At 38.9% G+C, this 18,912-nt stretch overlaps 1 protein-coding gene across 3 annotated transcripts in view; it reads left to right on the top strand.

The window, feature by feature from the left end:
- The first annotated feature begins 48 nt into the window (after positions 1-48).
- Positions 49-18,912, top strand: part of RAB8B (RAB8B, member RAS oncogene family) — a 28,842-nt gene continuing 9,978 nt past the window's right edge. For all 3 annotated transcript variants that reach the window (XR_010834293.1, XM_067004107.1, XM_067004106.1), the window contains exons 1-5: positions 49-296; positions 14,867-14,927; positions 16,131-16,191; positions 17,510-17,587; positions 18,651-18,740. Coding sequence is in view for 2 of the 3 variants with exons in the window: in XM_067004107.1 (XP_066860208.1) it covers positions 173-296; positions 14,867-14,927; positions 16,131-16,191; positions 17,510-17,587; positions 18,651-18,740 (414 nt within the window). In the remaining variant the exon portion in view is untranslated. The remainder of the gene's footprint in view (positions 297-14,866; positions 14,928-16,130; positions 16,192-17,509; positions 17,588-18,650; positions 18,741-18,912) is intronic.

Genomic DNA, 18,912 nt, shown 5'->3' with positions numbered 1-18,912 from the left:
GGACTACATCTCCCGCCGGCCCCCGCGGCGTTCCCGGCGCTGCCCGCCCTGCGTGGGCGCCGGGCGGGGCGGGGCCGCGCTGCGCTGCCCGCCCCTCCCCTGGCTGCCCCGGCCGAGCCGCGCCGAGCCCAGCCGAGCCGAGCCGAGCCGAGCGGAGCGGCGCCGCGGGAAGATGGCGAAGACGTACGACTATCTGTTCAAGCTGCTGCTCATCGGCGACTCGGGCGTGGGCAAGACGTGCCTGCTCTTCCGCTTCTCCGAGGACGCCTTCAACACCACCTTCATCTCCACCATCGGTGAGGGGCCCGCCCGGCGGCGGGGGGGGCTCGCGGGGGCGGCGGGGCCGGGGCAGCCCCGCGGCCGTTGCGGGGAGCCGGGGCCGTGCCCGTGCCCGCTCCGTCGCGGCGCGGTCCCGCCGCCCTCCTCGCGGGGCCTGCGCCGGCCGCTTGGCGTTTCCGTGCGGGCGGCCAGAAAATGGCAGCAGCCCCGGGCCGCGGGGTGAGGGAACTGTTGCTGCGGGGCCGAGCCGTGAGCGGGCTGAGCGGCGGGCGCGGGGGGGGGGCCGCGCCTCGGGCTGGCGGCCGGGGCTGCGCCGGTCCCGCTCGGCGCCGCGGGGGTGCTGCCGGCCCACGGCCTCCCCGGCCGCTGCGTAGGGGCACCTCCTCGCCAAAAATGGAGTCGGGTTTCACATCTGATGGGGAAAAGCGGTCTGAAGCTGTCTGATCTCTTTCGGTGATACCCAATACTTCTAAAACAGGCTGCCGCGGTGTGTGTTTCTGTAAGGTTCGTCGGTCTTCCTGCTGATAAACAGAGGCAACATTTTAAAATTCTTTTCGGAGCCAATCCTCAATTGAAATTTCAGTCTGGCAAAACTTGAGATCTCTGGGTAACTACACGTAGTTCAGTTTGCTCTTTAAAACGAAGTATACTGTTTTGGGGGTGAAGGGATAAAATGCAGTGGAGGCTGCTGGTATTTAAGAGAGCAAAACTAATGGTGGCTTGGAAGAATAGTGCTAAGAGAAGGAATAGACTTTGACATAAGGAAATTGATTTAAAGATGAGTTAGAGCAACGTGTCACTTGTTTCACGTTGCCCATGTGCTACTATATCCTCTCTAGACGTTTGACTGCACTGAGTACCTGATGCGTAGGAAAGAAGTGAACTTTTATTCAGGCAGATGTGACTGACTACATGAGATTTGGCTGGCATTTCTAGAGCTTCAAGAACAGAATTTCTACATTTCCAAAACAAACAAAAAAATCTACTTTTCTCTCTGCCTTCTCTCTGCAACCATTTTCAACGTGTTGTGTTAATAACAACAGCTAATCAGGGCCTGAGTAGCAGTTTACCGAAAAAAGGTACTTTGCTCTACATGTGGTCGATTAAAAGGTTTAAGCCTTAATAAATGCAATATAGTTTTCCAAAAAAGCCTACAGTGGTACTATACAAAATATAAAATGACTCTTACTTGGAAAGAGATGGTTAGCATAAACGGCTGCATCTTGCTTTCAGTGATCTTATCATTACTTGAACTGCGTAGCCTCTTGATGTTTCTTTTTCTGTGTCACTTGATTCACTTTGAAGCCTCAAGGACTGCAAATATTATTTATTTTTTTTTAAACTTATTCAGTAATATGGGGTTTGTTCTCTTGTTTCCTTCCTTTATGTTTGCTTTTACGAGGGTCCTATTGTCAACACTGTTCATTTTAAGAAAGATGTTGATAATTGAGACATACTTACGATTCCATAGGTAGTGATTGTGATTTCATTTCAGTTGCATTTTCCTATTCTTGTAATTTCTTTCCATTTCTTTCCTCTTTAGCAAAGGACCTACAAAGAGGAAAGTTGACAAGTCAGGAAACAGTGAAACTGCTCATACAAAGTGCTGACATGCTTAAATAAAAGCACTCATTTTTTTCAGTGTTCCCCTTGTTGGTTGTATTGCTTTCAGATCAGTCATGTAGATCTCCTTTGTATGTTCTTGTAGATGCTCTTTCTCTTTTTCTTTTTAAAGAGTGAGTGCAGTGAGTGCGTGCTGGCTGGTCCATGCTAGTCAGTTGTACAGTCATAACTAATATAACTGCTGTGCTTAGGGGAATTCCGTTTTTAACAGTTCTGAATTTATTCCTCGGTGGGTAAAGCACTGGCAACTGTGGTGTGAAGGGAGACAGGGATATGATGCTTTTCCCAATTGTGCCCCTGCCAGTTGTAGCTTTAAGGTCTCCAAATAAGTAACCCCAGAAGTGGGTTCTACAATATGATGATGCTTCCTGTAAAGATGCATAATCAGTTCGTGGTGATTTTAATTAGTACCCGCTATGTTACGTGCTCTTAGAGGTGCCTGTCTTGCTCCTAACAGGACTGGAGTTGCTTTCTTTCTAGAGTCCTGAGAAAGCATATGCTTGAGGTGGGCTGATGACAATTTTTTGTTTGTTTGTTTAATCTTCTGTTGAAATAGTATTTGTGAGTGAGGTGAGGTGAAGCATTTAGAGGCTTTTCTTAACTATATGGTGATAAAATGTAAGAAAGAAGACTGAAGAAAGTTTATGTCTAGAAATTAAAGCAAACTTTATTGCCATGATAAAAGGGCCTGCAAAATGTCTAAGCACCAAATACCTTTCTTACCGTTTCCCACTCTTACTGTTACTTATTGGTTTCAGTTACCAGAGCAATGGAACCTCTTTCCATTTGGAGAGAAATACGGGAATATTGGCTTACTGTAGAATACTCAAATTACTTAGGCTCAGTGTTCATACTGTAGAAATGAACTGTAGTTGCTGTCTTCTTGCATGGCGTGCTTCTGTTGTTGCACTGAACAATGTGTTCTGCAGATTCCCTGCTCTTCTGCTGTCATGTACGCACAATTTTAAGGCTCAGTCCTTGTAGGTTGCTTGGAGTCTTGCAAAGGGTCTCTTGACTTCACTGCTCAAGACTGTCTGAAGCAGTGTGGCCATCATTATAGCATGAACAGTAAGGCTTTCTATACTCCTATCCTGTGGCTAACAGTTGCATGAGGAATAGGATACAAGAGCAATGTACATGTACCTATAATTTACCGGTTACTTTGTTTTGAAGTTCCTTATGGCTCAAGAGTGTCTGTCTTTGTTTTGAGTACCTGGAATAACTAGTACCATCAGCAAACTTTGCCATCCAGTAAGAGAAGTGAACCAGCTGTCTCTCTCTCAGGTGATCCTTTCGGTTATTCTAAAAGATCTGCTTTAAGTCTGTGGTTTGCAGGTCCTTGACCTTCAGCAACTACACAATTTTTATATACGGCATAAGGGAGACTTCTGTAAGGGTTGACGAGTCATGATACTGCTGTGCTCCCTACTGGGGATCAGCTTTTCACTGTTAACATGGGATCACAGAATTGTAGGGGTTGGAAGGGACCTCAAGAGATCATCGGGTCCAACCCTCCCTGCCAAAGCAGGTTCCCTAGAGCAGGCTGCCCAGGTAAGTGTCCAGAGGGGTCTTGAGTATCTCCAGAGAAGGAGACTCCACAACCTCCCTGGGCGGCCTGTTCCAGTGCTCCGTCACCCTCACTGTGAAGAAGTTCTTATGTTGGTGCAGAACTTCCTGTGCTCCATTTTGTGGCCATTGCCCCTTGTCCTGTCCCCACAAACCACTGAAAAGAGGTTGGCCAAATCCCTGGATAAAACTTCTTATACAGTGGAAATATGCTATGCAAGGTTATGTTATTTAGCTTGCTTCCTGAGTGGAAACTTCTGCTTTTGCACAGTTCTACATGGAAAGTAAAATGCAATTGTGTCAGCTAATTTTCATACTTAACAGCTCCTAAAGCAGAAAATCTATCTTGGAGTATCTCACGTGCATTTTGTTGGTATTTTCAGTGGGGTGTATGACAAAAAGAAGCATTAATTTGGAAGTCTTTGTGCATCTTAACTTACCATTTGAGCAGTGCTATCCGGATTGGGTTTATCACTCTAATAAGGTTTATTCTTTGCATTCCTTTCGACTTCTTGTTTGAGCAGTTTTCTGTAAGAGTGAAGTTGTACCTTCAGCTGATAGTTGTTCTGACTAGTACAAAGCCTTGCTGCCTCTGAAACAAAACTTGTATTTATTTTTTAATCCAAGATAATATGAGTGTTTGGCAGGAAGTTGCCCACATGAGATAGTACTATATCTGAGAGTTGAAATAACTTGTTGATTTCACAGAAGTAACTTTTCCATAGCCTTCATCTTGCAAAATAGGACACTACTCCAGCAATCAAGCACGTGTATGCTGACCTTATAACACTTTGATGAAAATCCTTTGACAAGCAAAATTATCAACTTCCCTTTTGCAATGAAATTTCCATGTCTGTAATGTGTAATGGAAATTGTTCTCATGTACTCTAGTCAAATTATGTCTCTGAGTATTTCTACTCTTCCCTGTAGTTACTTGTGTGATAGACAAAAAATAACTGAAGAGAGAGAGAGGTTGTGGTGGTGTGTTTTTTTTTGTTGTTGTTTGTTTTTTTGTGGTGGTGCCCTCCACCCCCATTAAGCTTCCGTATTCCCATCCCCATTCCTTCTCTTTTTGGGCTTCTCCAGATGGTAGGAGCTCTGGAAGAAAACAAACATCAAACATCAGTGATAGACAAGCAAAGAGAAGGGTAAGTCAGGAAGGAGTTGTCAGTGGTACTTTATTAATAGTAATTATAATAAGGGAATTGAAGTGAGTGAGACTAGTGTGTCTCAGGTGGTGCTGTGATTTAGCTCTACAGAATGGAAGTGTGTGCCTAGGACTTGAGACCTCGGTATCCTTGGAACACCGTGTGAGGTGGTCAAGAGCTTGCAGTGGAATATGGGCAGACAGCGTTGTGGAGGTAAATATGAAACTGGAAGTATGATTCAGTTTTCAAGGTAGGTGATGGGTGATCAGCAAGATGTTAGCCTGATGTTGATCAGACAGCATTACAGTCGGAGATACCTCAGGTTAAAAACCTTAAAGTTTGTGTCTTTTTTGACTGTAAATCTGATAGTAACACCCAGTTGGTAACAAAAAGCATCTTAGACTTTGATTTTCATCTGCCGGTGAGATTGCCTTGCCTGCCCTTTTGTATTCTGCAACAGGCCAATATGAGTGGAATCATTTTGCTTTTATTAAAAATACTGTTGCAGCATTCTTGCTGCATGTTACTGTGAAACAGTGTGACAGATGTCTAACTGTTTTCTGCGTGTACTTACTGGGCAGATGGAGCTCTGTCTTGGTTATGTGTTATCTGGTTATTTGAGTGACAGGAGGGCAGCTTAGAGCCGCTTTTGTGACTTGGTTTGAATGCAAAGTTAAGAATACAGACTAATGTGGAAGGACTATAGGAACAAATGTATTGTTTGATACAGGCTTTGAGAGAGGTATTGAAGGCACCTAGCTTTTGTTTGGGAGATGTTTTTTCAAGGACTTCCTAGTCTTGCAACAGGGCATCCTTTATGAGAAATAAGTCTTGAACTGGCTTCTTTCAGAATTTAACTGAAATCATAACAGGTGATGAAGAATACATGCAGTTTTTGTAACGATGCTTTATTTCATGTTTTATGATTGAATTGCAAACAAATGTGATTTCCAATGATATTCTGTTTTTTCATCTTTAATAAGATGTTGTGGTATCTTGAATGTCCGGTTCATCAAGGTGACAGTATATCTATAAAATGGATCTGATCCTTTTCTAATGTGAATGAGCTGTGAATAATACTAACTTCAATAGAGTTGCTCTATATAAAGATTTTCTATGAGCAGGGTTGGTACAGAGGTTTTTAGTTGCCTGACTTGCAACTCAAAACTTGAGATAGCAACTTCCTGTTCCAGCTGGGGTTGCAGTGGGAGGTAATTTAGTACCTCTTTAACATTTTTTGACCAGCAATTGCATCTAATATCAGTTTAATCTTGTGGTTTATAGTGAGCTTTCCTCTGAAATGTAAGCTGTGACACTTTGCTTTTAAACTATGTACAATCTAATAAAACTGAAGTACTGCATGCTTAGAAGACTTCTCCTCTGCTCAGGAGAACAAACAGTCAAGCAAGCTTAAGATGATCTGTATTACTTGTCCTGCTGTTGTACAAACCCTACTCCTTTGCACCACAGGGAAAAAAACAAACAACAGAACTGATGCAGAGTGTTAGTTGCATTCTTGTGTATGTATGGCAGTATCTAAGAATGTGTGAAGCAGAGTGGTCACTAGTAGCAGTCGGGCACCAAATCTGCACCTTAGGAAGAACAAGTTTAGTCTAAGAAATTAGGCAAAGCTAAGCTGGCTACCAGCCAAGGAACACATATACTACCACCACCCCCTACACACACATGGTAAAAAAATCCTCCTTTCTTTCATCTGCCAGAGAGAAATCGCTTTCATTTAATGAAAGTGAATTTCTTGTCTGTATGGTGGGACTTCTTAAGGGATCAAAGATGAAGTAAGGTGTCTGTGTCAACCCAAGCATGGAAGGAAGGGGTAAGTCAGAGTAACTGCTGGCTGGGAGAACTTCTCTGGCTTAGCAGAAGTGACTATAGAGGAGTACTTAGAATATCCAATGTGGGAAAAGGAGGTGAAGTGGCCATTAAAGGAACCTCGCATAATGTACAGAAAGCAGACTGTAATGGGCTAGAAAGACAAGTATGGCCTTCATTAATAAGTTAGATGGTTTTGCCAGTTAATTTAGGTAGTAAGAGCCTTTCAAAAAAGGTCTATTTAACTGCCTACATGAATAAGGAAATAAAGCAGCCCTTCTTTCCCCCATGTCTTTTGCTTCTCTAACAACAACAAAAAAATCCTCATGCAGTTACCCCGCATAAAAACAGGGGTTTAAGAAAACATCTTATTAAAAAAGAATAAAAATAAAAGGTTCCCAAGTCTGTTAAGAGGGCCGTCTTTATAAAAATAACTTTGGTAACTTTAAACCTTCTGCTTTGTCTTTTGGCCTGATTTGTGTTGCTTCATTAGGAAGCTTCCTTTTCCTATCTCCTTTTCCTACATTAGGAAGCTTCGTTATTAGCTGTTTATGTTGCTGGTGATACCCGTATGTTATGTATTGGTATGGTCACAGGTGTTGTCTTTGCTCAAAATAGTCAGATCATAGTAGTAGATATTTGGATCAAGCGGGAGTCCTAAATCTTGAAGAGTTTTTTTTTTTTCCAAAAAGAAGCAGCTTCTCCATTTCTCCGTGGACAGTCATATAGATTCACCTAGACCAAAAATTACTGGAAAAAAACCAAACCTCGCCTTCTCAGCCTGTTCTTATCACAACTGAAACAGTGTATGAATAGTGAATAAAGAATTTTAAATCACGGTGGCAAGGATACTATTAGATTGCCTTAATTTTTTTTTTCAATAAGGAGTTTATTGAATCTCTGGGATGCTTAAGATGCCAACTTTTGGATGAAAAGAGCTTTTTGTTATTATTATTTAGTTAGAGTTGTCTTGGTTCAAGAAGGCATTTTGTATGATTTCTACATTTACAAACTTACCTGACTTACTGGCAGGAGATTTGGGATCATCTTTTTCCTGTTTTGAGGGGATTTTTCTTTCCAATTTGAAATAAATCTCCCATTGCTGCATTACAGGTTAAGTCACTGTGGGGCAGAGTCCTTGGCAGATCACTGCAGCCATTTCTGTTCTGTAGCTAGCCATAGCTGGAGAGTGGACTTCAGAGCAATTCCTGTGCAAGCATGGAGCTGCTGCTCATCAGGTGATATCCTGGTGTGGGATCCACTGGAGCTGCTTGGAAGCTACTTGATGTCCACCTTTTGGTCTGTATTAACAAGGGATTTAATTCCGTGATTGATTCAGTGGTATCTGTGATCTGGTGCTCAGAAGAGGAGAGCTGTGACTGCATGAAACCTGTTCTCTTAATGTATGCCACCAGTTGCAATTATAGATGGTGGTAAGCTGAATTACGGAATTCACCCAGATAAAAAGAAACCTGACCACAATAGGAAAGGATTTGGTCATCGCTCTTCAGTGGCAGCACCTACCCTAGTTTCAACTAGCTGTAAAACTTTAGCCTCGTCTCGAGTCTCTTGGTAGATTTTAAATATTTGCTGTTCTCCAGTTGCATATTGGCTTGAAAGGAATATGTTTTCGAAGCAGCTCAGTTAGTGGATTCCTCTTAGAGTCAGTCTATAAATAATCCTTAAGATAAACAAACTTTGCTGTCTGTATCATAGGACAATTTTAATCTGTCAGAACAATTTTAGATGAAACTGAGTTATCACCAAGTGTAGTTTATTTTACATTGAATAAGTAGTAGATATAGACTAGATTTTATATGCTTCATAGACCCAGCCCTTTTAAAGCTGTTGTGGAAGTTTGTTCATTTTTCTTGTATACAGCAGTAATAAGTTTATTTCTGCTGTGTTATTTTATGGTCTTTAAAGATGGACCAAGTATTCTTGGTGTTTAAAATCATGCAATTCAAAGGCTGCTCAAAGCAGTCTATATGTTCTCTTTTCAGAATTTTGAATTCAGAATTTGACTTTGCAGGATCTTCTAGCGTTCGCCCTGAAGCATTTGAATGCACTGTTGTGGTGGCTGAGCTCATAGGAGCACTGTTACAAACCAGTGGCTGAAGAGCACTGGATTCAATTCTTGGTATGATAAGCAGTTTATGCTGTTGGTTGCTGAGCTGTCAAAAAAAAAAAAAAAAAGTTCCAAAGTGTAGGTTGGCCTAATTTTGATAATTAAAAGTTGTATTCTGAATGTCCTTTTGCTTTTTTTAATAACAAGTAATTTATCTTAAATGAAGCTGTGCGGTAGCTGTGTTGCAGCTGAAGAGGTGCATGCTGAAGGAAGCTGCAGTTTGCTTCATACTATGGGAATCAGTCAGATTTAGGTAATAAGTTTCAGGTGCCTATAAGCAACAAACCACTATATGCTATGCATGCGTGGCACCTCCATTCTTCATTGCCTTACCTCCTTGAGCCATTTGTATATATTTATTTTACCAGTGTAGTGGTTAAAGTTTACTTTAAGAACCTTACTGTAGTAATATATTTAAAGATGTTAGACACTTCTGTAATCATTGGGTAGGAAACCAGTATTAGATTCTTTCTAGAGGTGAAGAATGAGATTAAGAAATGCCAACTAACCCGAAGGAACCTATTCTGCCTTCTCTGAATTTGGTAGTATTTTCTGGATTCTTATGGGCTGTCTAGAAGGAATTAAATACAGATTGTCCTCTTAAATTGTGGAAGGATGAGCAAAACTGGTTGCATTTGTGTGTAATTCTAAAATAATCTTACAACTTCTCAAAAACATTAACAATCAGCAATGCACCAGGGTGAAGGTCAGTCTGCTGTATTTTTCAATGGTTGTGATAAAAGACTACTGCATCTTTAATTTACATAGCGATACAGACATTGCTGAGATCATCTGAAAATGCCTTGCAGATGTTACTAGGGACTAAAGCCAAATGCTCAAGTTCAAAATGATTAGACTTTGTTCTTTTGCATTAGGCTCTATGACACATTAGTATGTTGCAAGCGTTCCCCACCCTGCCTTTTATACTCTGATCTTATTTCTCACTTGGTCATTTCTTAGGTTTACTGAAATCCTTCAAGAAATATCTAATACAAAAGCAACTTTCTGAGGCTTTATTCATCTGCCTTTATAGACTTAAAGAGTATACTGATGTATTACAATAAAACATTCAAACATTCCCTTGAAAACACCACTAAAAAAAAATTGTGCATTTAATCCCAAACCTGTAACACCTACTGCTGGGAACAGAAAATAGCAATCCCTGCAAGTACTTCCTACAGCTAACTGGTTTGGATGTTCATCTATGTAACATAATCACTTGCTGTTCACATGAAGCAAAGCCTGTGGGGATAAATAAGTAATTCTCTCCCAGAATGCAACAAACTGAAGGTTAAGCATATTGATTTTCAGTCATGTGCCTGGTCTCACTTCCTTTTTCTGAAGGTAGGTTGATCATTTGGAAGTTGTTTTTAATTTAGCCTTATTCTGAGTGACTGAAAGAAAATACTTTTTTTTCCTTTTGTATATCTTGAAGACTTATGTGTTGTTTCTTACAGTTAAGTTGCAAAGCTTTCATCCTCTCCTTGCCCATTGGGGGGGGGGGGGGGGAAGGGGGATCAAAAGCCCCCAACCCTACAAATAAGTACAGTCTGATTGGAAGGACTAATACTGTGTAGTTGGAGAAAGCTCAACTTGAAAGTTGATGCGTAAATTCCAGTCACTCTGATGCTCAGAAAGGATAAGGAGGCTTTGTACCTTGACTCCTTTTGCTGTTTTACAATGAACTCATTTTGATTGTGACCTATGTCCAATGGTGATAAGTGTCACAGCCATAGGAGAAATCTTTAATTTCCTTTTAGATTTTTATGTTTTTTACTACTTCTGCTCTTACTTCAGAAGAGTAAGACAAGATTTAGTTAAGTAGGAAGGTAACTTATTTAAGAGAGTATTATGTGCTCGTCATGCAAGATAGATCTCTCGGTCTTTGGTGGGGTAAATAAGATTTGTTAGTGTGGTACACTCTTTGACAGTCTAAAATGAGACTCTTTCTAGCAAACAAGCCACGTATTAATTTTTTCACTGCTGCTTTGCCAATTCTTGGTAAAAGAAGACCTTCACCTCTTTAAATCACCTTTTTTAAAATTCCCTTTGCTTGGATATTTAAAAAAAAAAAACTTTTTAAAATGCTATACTTTGAGTGCTAATACTTGTGGTTTTTTTTTTATAAGTTGTATCTTGCTTTGTCAGAGGTGGAGAAATACTGTACTGTGGTAGATATACAGTCTGCTGTATGTTATCACAGATTGACATTTATTTGCATCCTGAATGGTTTAATTTCCTGGCTAATTTGTTACTACAACTGCATCCAAAATAAGTTAGTTGTCATAAATACTCAGACTCTATGGACTGAGTGAGATAGGAAACCTATTAATTTGAGTTCAAATCAATAAGAATTGTCAAATGATGCAGCTTTCTGATGTGTGAGGTCCAGCACTGCAAACTGACGTTGAGCTACATGACAAATTAAGTTAAAATATTGGATAACTATGTAATACAGATAAAAGGAAGGATTCTAGTATGAGTCTGCTAGTGGCTACTAAGTTTTTTTTTTCACAGTAATTTGTGTGTGCTTGTTTATTCTTTTTTTTCCCTGTCTTTTAATGGCCTGTATACTTCAAGAATATGACCCTTCCACTGCCTTCTTTGTAAGCAGACTGAAGACCAAAGAAGCCTTTACCTGCAGAAATTATTTGTTGGTACTGTTTTAATAGTTAACTTGCTCCAGCCAGAATACTTTGTTTTGGTTTCATTATGTTGGAGCATTTTCTGCAACAGACTTTCTTTTTTTTTTTTTAACAGAAGAAACAAAACAAAATCTGTAAGCCCAAACAGTGGTGCAATGCAGGGAAAAGTTGTAGTGTGGACCCAGCTCAAACTGCTCCTGTAGCACTGAAAAACCTGAAATGTTAGCTCTTACTGAAGGGTTAAAGTCAGTTGAGGGGAGAGCAAGAGTAACAGTTATGCCTTGAGAGTAAGCTGCTGCTCCAGAAACTAAAGTAGCATAATAACCTGTTTCAGCGCTTCTGCTCAGACCATTCTCAAAGTCTTGCAAGAATTGCATCATACAGGTTTGCAGTAGAAAACCACTGGTACCATTATGAGCTTTGCATAGTGATTCAAGGTAAATACGGCAACAAGCAACTCTCCTGTTTTTGTGTGCAAGTCTTTGTATGGCACTAATGACACTCTGTAGTGCGCAAGTTTCTTGTTGTATGAACGTATTCTTGACAGTTTTGTTGGAAGATGTGGAAGAAAATAAGTTCATCTTCAGTAAAGTGAGAAGATGCATCCCTGGTCTGTAGTGAGCAAGGATCTGAAAATGATTTGGAAGAACAGTAAAACCTACTCTAAACCCACCCTACAGTGGAAATGCAAGTAATTATAGTCCAAACTAAAACATGATTCAGCTCTCAACTCAGACATCTATGCCAACTGGAAGCTTGTGATTCCTGCAATAGATGTTCTTCTGTGCATGTCTAATATCTATGGACTTGCTAGGTGGAAATACTGGTATCGGGCTGTTCTGTGTGGCAGCTCTACTTTGGCCATTAAAGGGAATTTTCCTGTTTGCCTTTGCATCCAAAGAATGAGTCTAGGTCTGCATTTTGTAGAAACTTATGAAACATAATTTCAGATGAACATCCAAATGCTTATGGGCTTTTTCATGCTTTTGGATAGAAGACCATTGGGTATTGCATTTTAAAATTGGGTATTGCATTTTAAAACTGGGAGTTCTGTGATCTTTTGCAATCAAATGAATTATTATTTATTAGACCCAAGTATCATTTCAAGGTTTTGTGTCCCACTGTGTGATTATGTGCAAAGTAAGAATTGTTTGATAAAGGAAATTCTTCTCTGTCAATAATTACTTTTGAAATGCAATTCAAATGTTTTATGTGGCATAACTTAAATTTAACTCTGTAACCAAAATGTTGTTCATACTCGGCCATGCAAGTGTCCTTAGCAGGAAGTGGTAGCACATGTCACTAGGCTTGCTCTATGAATGTGTGCAGCTCACCACTTCCTGTTACTGAAGGGAAAGAACAAAAGAAACTTCAGTTTCTAGTTCATTTTAGCCTCTTAAAAAGTTGCAGTTACATTTGTTAAACTTCTTTGTATTGTGACAGATATTTATGGCTTTCTGCTTTGTTTTTCTTTTAGCTTTGAAATTCGTCTTTATTCAGGAAGAATTTTGGTGACGTTCCTACTAGAAGTCTTAAGTTCTGAGAAGCTATTTTTTGGGCATATCCTGAATTATAGAAGTGATCAAAGGAGTGGTTGTATAAATCTTGTTGGTGCTGTAAGGGAAATGACTAACCACAAGAAACCACTCAGTGCGAGGCATGGACTGGTGCACATAGATACCTAACTGCAGTGTAAGCTCACTTTCTCAGAAAACCATCCCTGTAGGAGTCTCTTACTCTTTACACTGATGTGTCTGAGTTTCAATAGTTTACAGTACGTGCAGAATTATCTTCAAACCATGATAGTCTCTGAACCTAGTTTTCCCGACTGTTGTTACACTCAGTGCTAAGACTTCAGGCCCAGACATAAATGAGCCCTTTTAAACTGATTTAACTTGCTGTCCATGATACGATACTCTTTACAGAAAAAACAAAACAACAACAACAAAAAACAACACTTGTATTTGTGCTTTTATCACCATTAAGGCCAAAAAGAAAGTCAAGGTCATTCATTTTCAGACATAAATACAATTAAGTGTGATTTCAGCAGGTGTTGCACCTAGTTAGAAAAATCTTTACAGCAAGACACAAAATTCTATTAAACATAGAATGGAAGCTCTTTCCAAACTTCTGTTACATACTGTAAGGTTTCTTTTTTTGTGAATAGGCATCATTCTTATGTTATTTTTTGGAAGAATGCAGGTTAATGAAAAGATCTTTCTGCCTGTACAACCACTAGTGAATCTTTGGAAATTATGATTGTAGCAATAGTCTTAGCATTTTAAATCAATGCAATTAATTTCATATGGTTTTAAAAGTGCTGATGTTCTGTTTCTGCTGATAATGTGCATTCTAACTAATGGGCCAAACTGTGTATCCATAGCACATCAATATTAAGCAGCTGAAACTTAGTATTTTCAGGATATTAAAATATTAATATCACATGCAAGAAGAACGAAAGTCAAGTAGTTAATGAATGTCTTTATTTCGTGTTCAAATGCTATTATAGTAAATTAAAATAAAAATCTTGTAGCTTATTTCCAGTGCTTCCTGTTTAAGCTGTGGATAAATTCTTGAAGCTAGAAAGAGCGTTCTCCCAGTTAAGATACTCTTGATAATTGTCACTTAGATTACACCTCAGAAAAGAGGAGAAAGGAGAAGGGGGGAAAAAAAAAAGCATCTTCTACAGATTGTCTAAATATCAAGTAGTTGTTTAAGATCCAATGAAAGAAAAATGGGCCATTAACTTCAAATCAGATTAACTGGGGGAGGAGACTGCCCTGGGATTCAAGAATCAGTCAGACAGCGGAATTTGAGCGATCTCAGTTTGAGTTGTATTACAGTAAAGGTTTAGATATGCGAAAGTTAAAATAATGTAGTTAAAATGCTAGTCTGTTTGGAAATCTTGTCTTTGGTTCATAAATTCATTTGATGATCCCTCTAAGCCTTAAGAGATATTAAGCTCTTCTGAATTAATTCCTTCTCCCTGCTCCCCACCATTTAAAATCTGCTGTCCGAATCAGCCATAGAACTGATGGGTACCATGTGGAAGAGAAAGGGGGCAAAGGAGAGAAATGCTTTCTTGATCATTTCTGAAGCTGTCTAGAAAATCTGAGTTACTCCTACACTGGTATCCTTGATATGCTTGCTTTGGTCATCTTCAGTAACTATCTGTATAGCTTTTATTTCCTGTGATCCTTCACACTTGACTGTGATGTCTGGCTGGCTTACATGAAGTGTTGCAAGAAAAGCAACTAAAGAGCCATAGTATGTTATTTTTTCTCAGAGCTAGCAGATGTCCGAGGGATTCTAATTTAATTGTGGGGACTAGTCAAAAGTTGAGAAAAACACAATTTCAAACTAATGATTTTGTTGGAGGAAAATGGAAAAGTTTGGAGATTCACATGATCCTGACCAATTTTATCAGCGATTCTGAGTTTGGTACATTTTCATTATGCAGAATAATTTATCCTTGATACTTTGGATATTGCCAAAGACGTATACCTCACATTTCCTACTGTGTGGAAGAAATGACCATTTCAGAAATAATTCTTTTTCCTACGTTTGCACTTACCAAATTGTCCAGAGGAAATTGAATGCTTCCTTTTCATTTATTGCAAAATTCAGAGTGTCTTTTTCTCTGGCAGGTATTGACTTTAAGATCAGAACAATAGAATTAGATGGAAAGAAAATCAAGCTACAAATATGGTAAGTACTCCAAAGTAATTTAAGTTTTCAGTGAGTATTGAATGCTTTGTATTTACTAGTATTGAATACTTTGAGCAGGAATACTTGGTAACTTTTGAGCATGGTTGTACCAGAAGTTTCATACCTTTTATTCGTTGCCTTTAAGTCTTGTGATTTTTTCTAGCTTGTTCTTTGAGTGGCTGTGTTTCATTAGCACAGGAAATAGCCTGTTCACATGCTAGTGTTATAGCAACTTCCCATTTTATCAAAAGCTGTCCTCTTAAATGCAGTTTTAGTTATTCCGCATAGAAGAGAAGTATTAATTACATAATTGTAAACCAGAAAATGAGACCTAATAAAATATAATCTGAATTCTTTGATACTTTAATACCTAGTTGAACTCATAAAGGCACAGGTGAATGATAAAGCTCCCATTCCTTGCATGGTGGCTTAGCAGAGGCTGAGACTGCTGATAGCAGTAGACGGGTACTTAGAGTAGCATTGCTACACATGCCAGACTCTTAAAATGCTACTGGTGAATGTAGGGCTCTTGCTGATATCTGAAGTTCTGGCAAAGATAACTGTGATACTTGCATGCAAGCCAAAGTTCTTGTGACTGAGGAAGTGAAGTGCCAGAAGTTGTTGGTATGAATTTTGTATTGGTGATGTAAGTCAAAAAGGTGTTTTTTTTTCTTTTTTTTTTCCCAGCCCTTTGGGATCTAACATCCCCTAGGTCTGACTAGTATCCAAACATGTTGGTCCTGTTGTTCACTTGCAGACAGATACTGCTTTGAACTTATCTAGGATATTAAAAAAAAAAAGGCACACTAAGTTATAGTGGCTGGTTTTAATAGATAACAGTATGTGAAAATGCATTAACCCAAAATATTTTACTACTGCGTGTTTTAAATTTTATTAAATGCAGGACTCGGATGCATCAGAACTGCCTTTGTTAATTCTAGGAAAGGCTGTGTAACATTTACATTTTCATTTAAATGTTTTTTATGCCATATTTATGGTGCTACTATAATCACTGATAGAAGTATGATAGCTTGGAAGTGAGGATGCTGAAGTGAGGCCTGAAGAAACTTGTGCAAATAGCTTCTAAATTGTATTTAATGAGTCAGTATCAATACATTGTTGTTCTGTTTTAAAAAGACTTTTCCAAGTACCCAAAAGTGTAAAGACCACCTCAATCAAATGTTTGTTTTCACTGAATTTTAGGGATACAGCAGGCCAGGAGAGATTCCGCACGATCACAACAGCTTACTACAGAGGAGCCATGGTGAGTGCTCTCATTTGAAAAAGCGTATGTACGACTAGTGTAACTGGTTCACTGCTCTTTAGATTACATCATGTAAGTCTTCAGCTGGAGAATTGGATAATTGTTGCTTGGACCATGGGGAATAAATTGTTATTTTTTTTTAAACCTGCTGGTACTTTATCTAGTCATGTTTTTTGTGGTGAAACTTGAAGTCTTTTTTAATGTGATCACAATTTCTGCAGAGTGTAGTAAGAAGCTAAGTAGTCATGGTTTAATATAGATAATTTTTAAATAAAATCAACCCTTTATACATTTGAAGTGTTTGAAAAATAGGTAAAAAAAAAAAAAAATATTTTAATACCAAGAATGTATTTCACTGAGCTGCTTTTCCTTCTGCTCTTCATTACCTTCAGCTGGTAGAGAATGCAAAATCTGGATTAGAAATGCGATCACCTACAAAAGCTAATGTTACTTTTTCCTTCATTAATAATGACTTGAAGTCAAATACCTCACTCAGAGCCTGAACTCTTTGTGGTACACCTACATGTAATCACTCTTAATACCATGATTTGAGATGCTTCAGGTGGAGACACTGTTAATTTAAACTTGCAGTTGACTAGCTCTGCTGCTACTATGTGTTCTCATCTCCTTTTATGAACAGATCCATTCATAGGCTGGCTGTGTGTCCAGATAAACCCACTAGTAAGGAATGTAGGTGGGAAAAACAGTAGTGGTTGCGGCTCTAGTAGAGCATTCATGGCCAAGGACTACTTTGTCTTTTGAGGAATGATTGGACAGACAATAAGAAATGAAGGTGAACCTGGCAATCTGTCCTTAATACAGCTATTGTGTGGTCCCTTATGGTATGTTGCTTGTTGAAAGCCCATGCTAGTTCACATACATTACATTTCTCTGAAAGAGCTATAGCTTCAGCGAGAGCACTTGGTAGATTCTTTCAGAAAAGGTAACACTGGCCCCAGCAGGTTGAATCTCACAGGTTTTGTTATCCTTTGACTGCTTGGGGCTGCTGCTTCTGAACTTGATGTGAGCATTGAAGTCCTGCTTACTGTTGTAGTAGAGTTTGTGAACTCTTCCTGATTATAGGCTAGTAATTTAAAGCTTTCTATTAGTGTGTTTAATCTATCTAGCAGTGCCAAGAGATGTTAAATAGTAACATTTTGGGTGAATCTGCAGCAAATGCATAAAGCTTTAAGAAATGGTTATTGCTTGGAGGTGTGTAAGTCCTGTGTCAAATTTTTTTCAAGTATAATCAAACTAACAGCATACATCAAAGTCAGCTAACATTGCTACCTCATCTAACAAGATTTTCTTTATTTAGGGAATTATGCTGGTGTATGACATAACAAATGAAAAGTCTTTTGACAACATAAAAAACTGGATAAGAAACATTGAGGAGGTAGGTACTTTGGAAAGTACTTCTTACTCGTTCCATCTTATGAATTCCCTGGGAAAAATAATAATCAAATAATTTACTTTCACAATAGCAGCCAACATACATGGCCAAGTTAGACTATACAGTGAAAGGAATTGCATAAAATTTTTCAAAACTGCTCTTCCTAGGGATTTTATTGTTCTTTCTTGCTTTTGAATTTGTCTAAGGAATGGGAAGGAGCTAGATTTTAAGGTGTCAGCCTTGCACTAAGGTGATGACAGATATGTGTATTTTCAGTTGCTATTGTGTTGTGTGTTTGTCGAATTAAAGATTTTTGTCCTCTTCATTTGGTCTTGGGTAACCTTCCTTCCTGCTAGCCCTATTGTAAATTATTTAACAGGACATGCTGTCGAGTAGGGAGGGGTCATGAGGTCATTATGAAGTTAGAGGAGAAGCCCTAATTTTAGTGAAGCTGTAGTTAGGTAACAGAATCTTACTGTTTTCTCATTTCTTTTTTGTTGTTGTTTTTCCTGTGTATGTCCCCCCATCCCAATCTAAATTCCATAGGCTTTTTTTTAGTATTGTTCTTTAGCTAAGCAAGAGTATTGGCTAAGCGACCAGTTTGACCCAATAGAGACTGGGCTAGAAAGGTGTTCTTGAAGTTCTCTTTGAGATTACTACTTAGACATTTATTAATAATCTATTTTAAAAATGCAAATATGTTGTGTAATGATACTTTAACCAAATACCCCAGATGTAATGGTACACACTTTATTTCCAAGTGGTGCATAGACACTTCCAGAATATCCAAATGCCTGTGTATGTGTACAAACTTGTGCAGAGTTTGTGGCACTGTAGTTGATTTGTGATGATAGGCAAATTGAATGTGGGAATCTTTATCCAATGTATTTTAATAGTTGAATATTAGATTGCCTCTTTCAAAAGTCAGTCCCTTTCTCAGTAATACCTTTACATTAGATAATTTTTGGAAAAGAAAATACTCATTTGTGGATGAGGTCGACATACAAGCATTTCTTGTAAATCATTATTTAATTTTTTCTAAAAGATTACCTTTTCCCCTCTTCAGCATGCCTCTTCAGATGTAGAAAGAATGATCCTGGGTAACAAATGTGATATGAATGAAAAAAGACAAGTCTCAAAAGAAAAGGGAGAGAAGGTAAGTTTTATGTTGACTTAATTTACTTGGAAGTGAACTGTTGTTAGGATTCCTGCTACTGGGTATTTGCTCTCTTTATGTATATGAGAGAGAATGAGCCTCACACCTCCATTTAAGATTTTTTTTTATATATTGTAAGATGCAGACTTTTTTTTTAAATTGCACTTAACTG

Source organism: Anser cygnoides, chromosome 11 (assembly GCF_040182565.1).
Source record: "Anser cygnoides isolate HZ-2024a breed goose chromosome 11, Taihu_goose_T2T_genome, whole genome shotgun sequence".
NCBI classification, from domain to species: Eukaryota; Metazoa; Chordata; class Aves; order Anseriformes; family Anatidae; genus Anser; species Anser cygnoides.
Note: the sequence above shows the minus strand (reverse complement) of the source record. Positions and strands in the feature narration are given on the sequence as shown.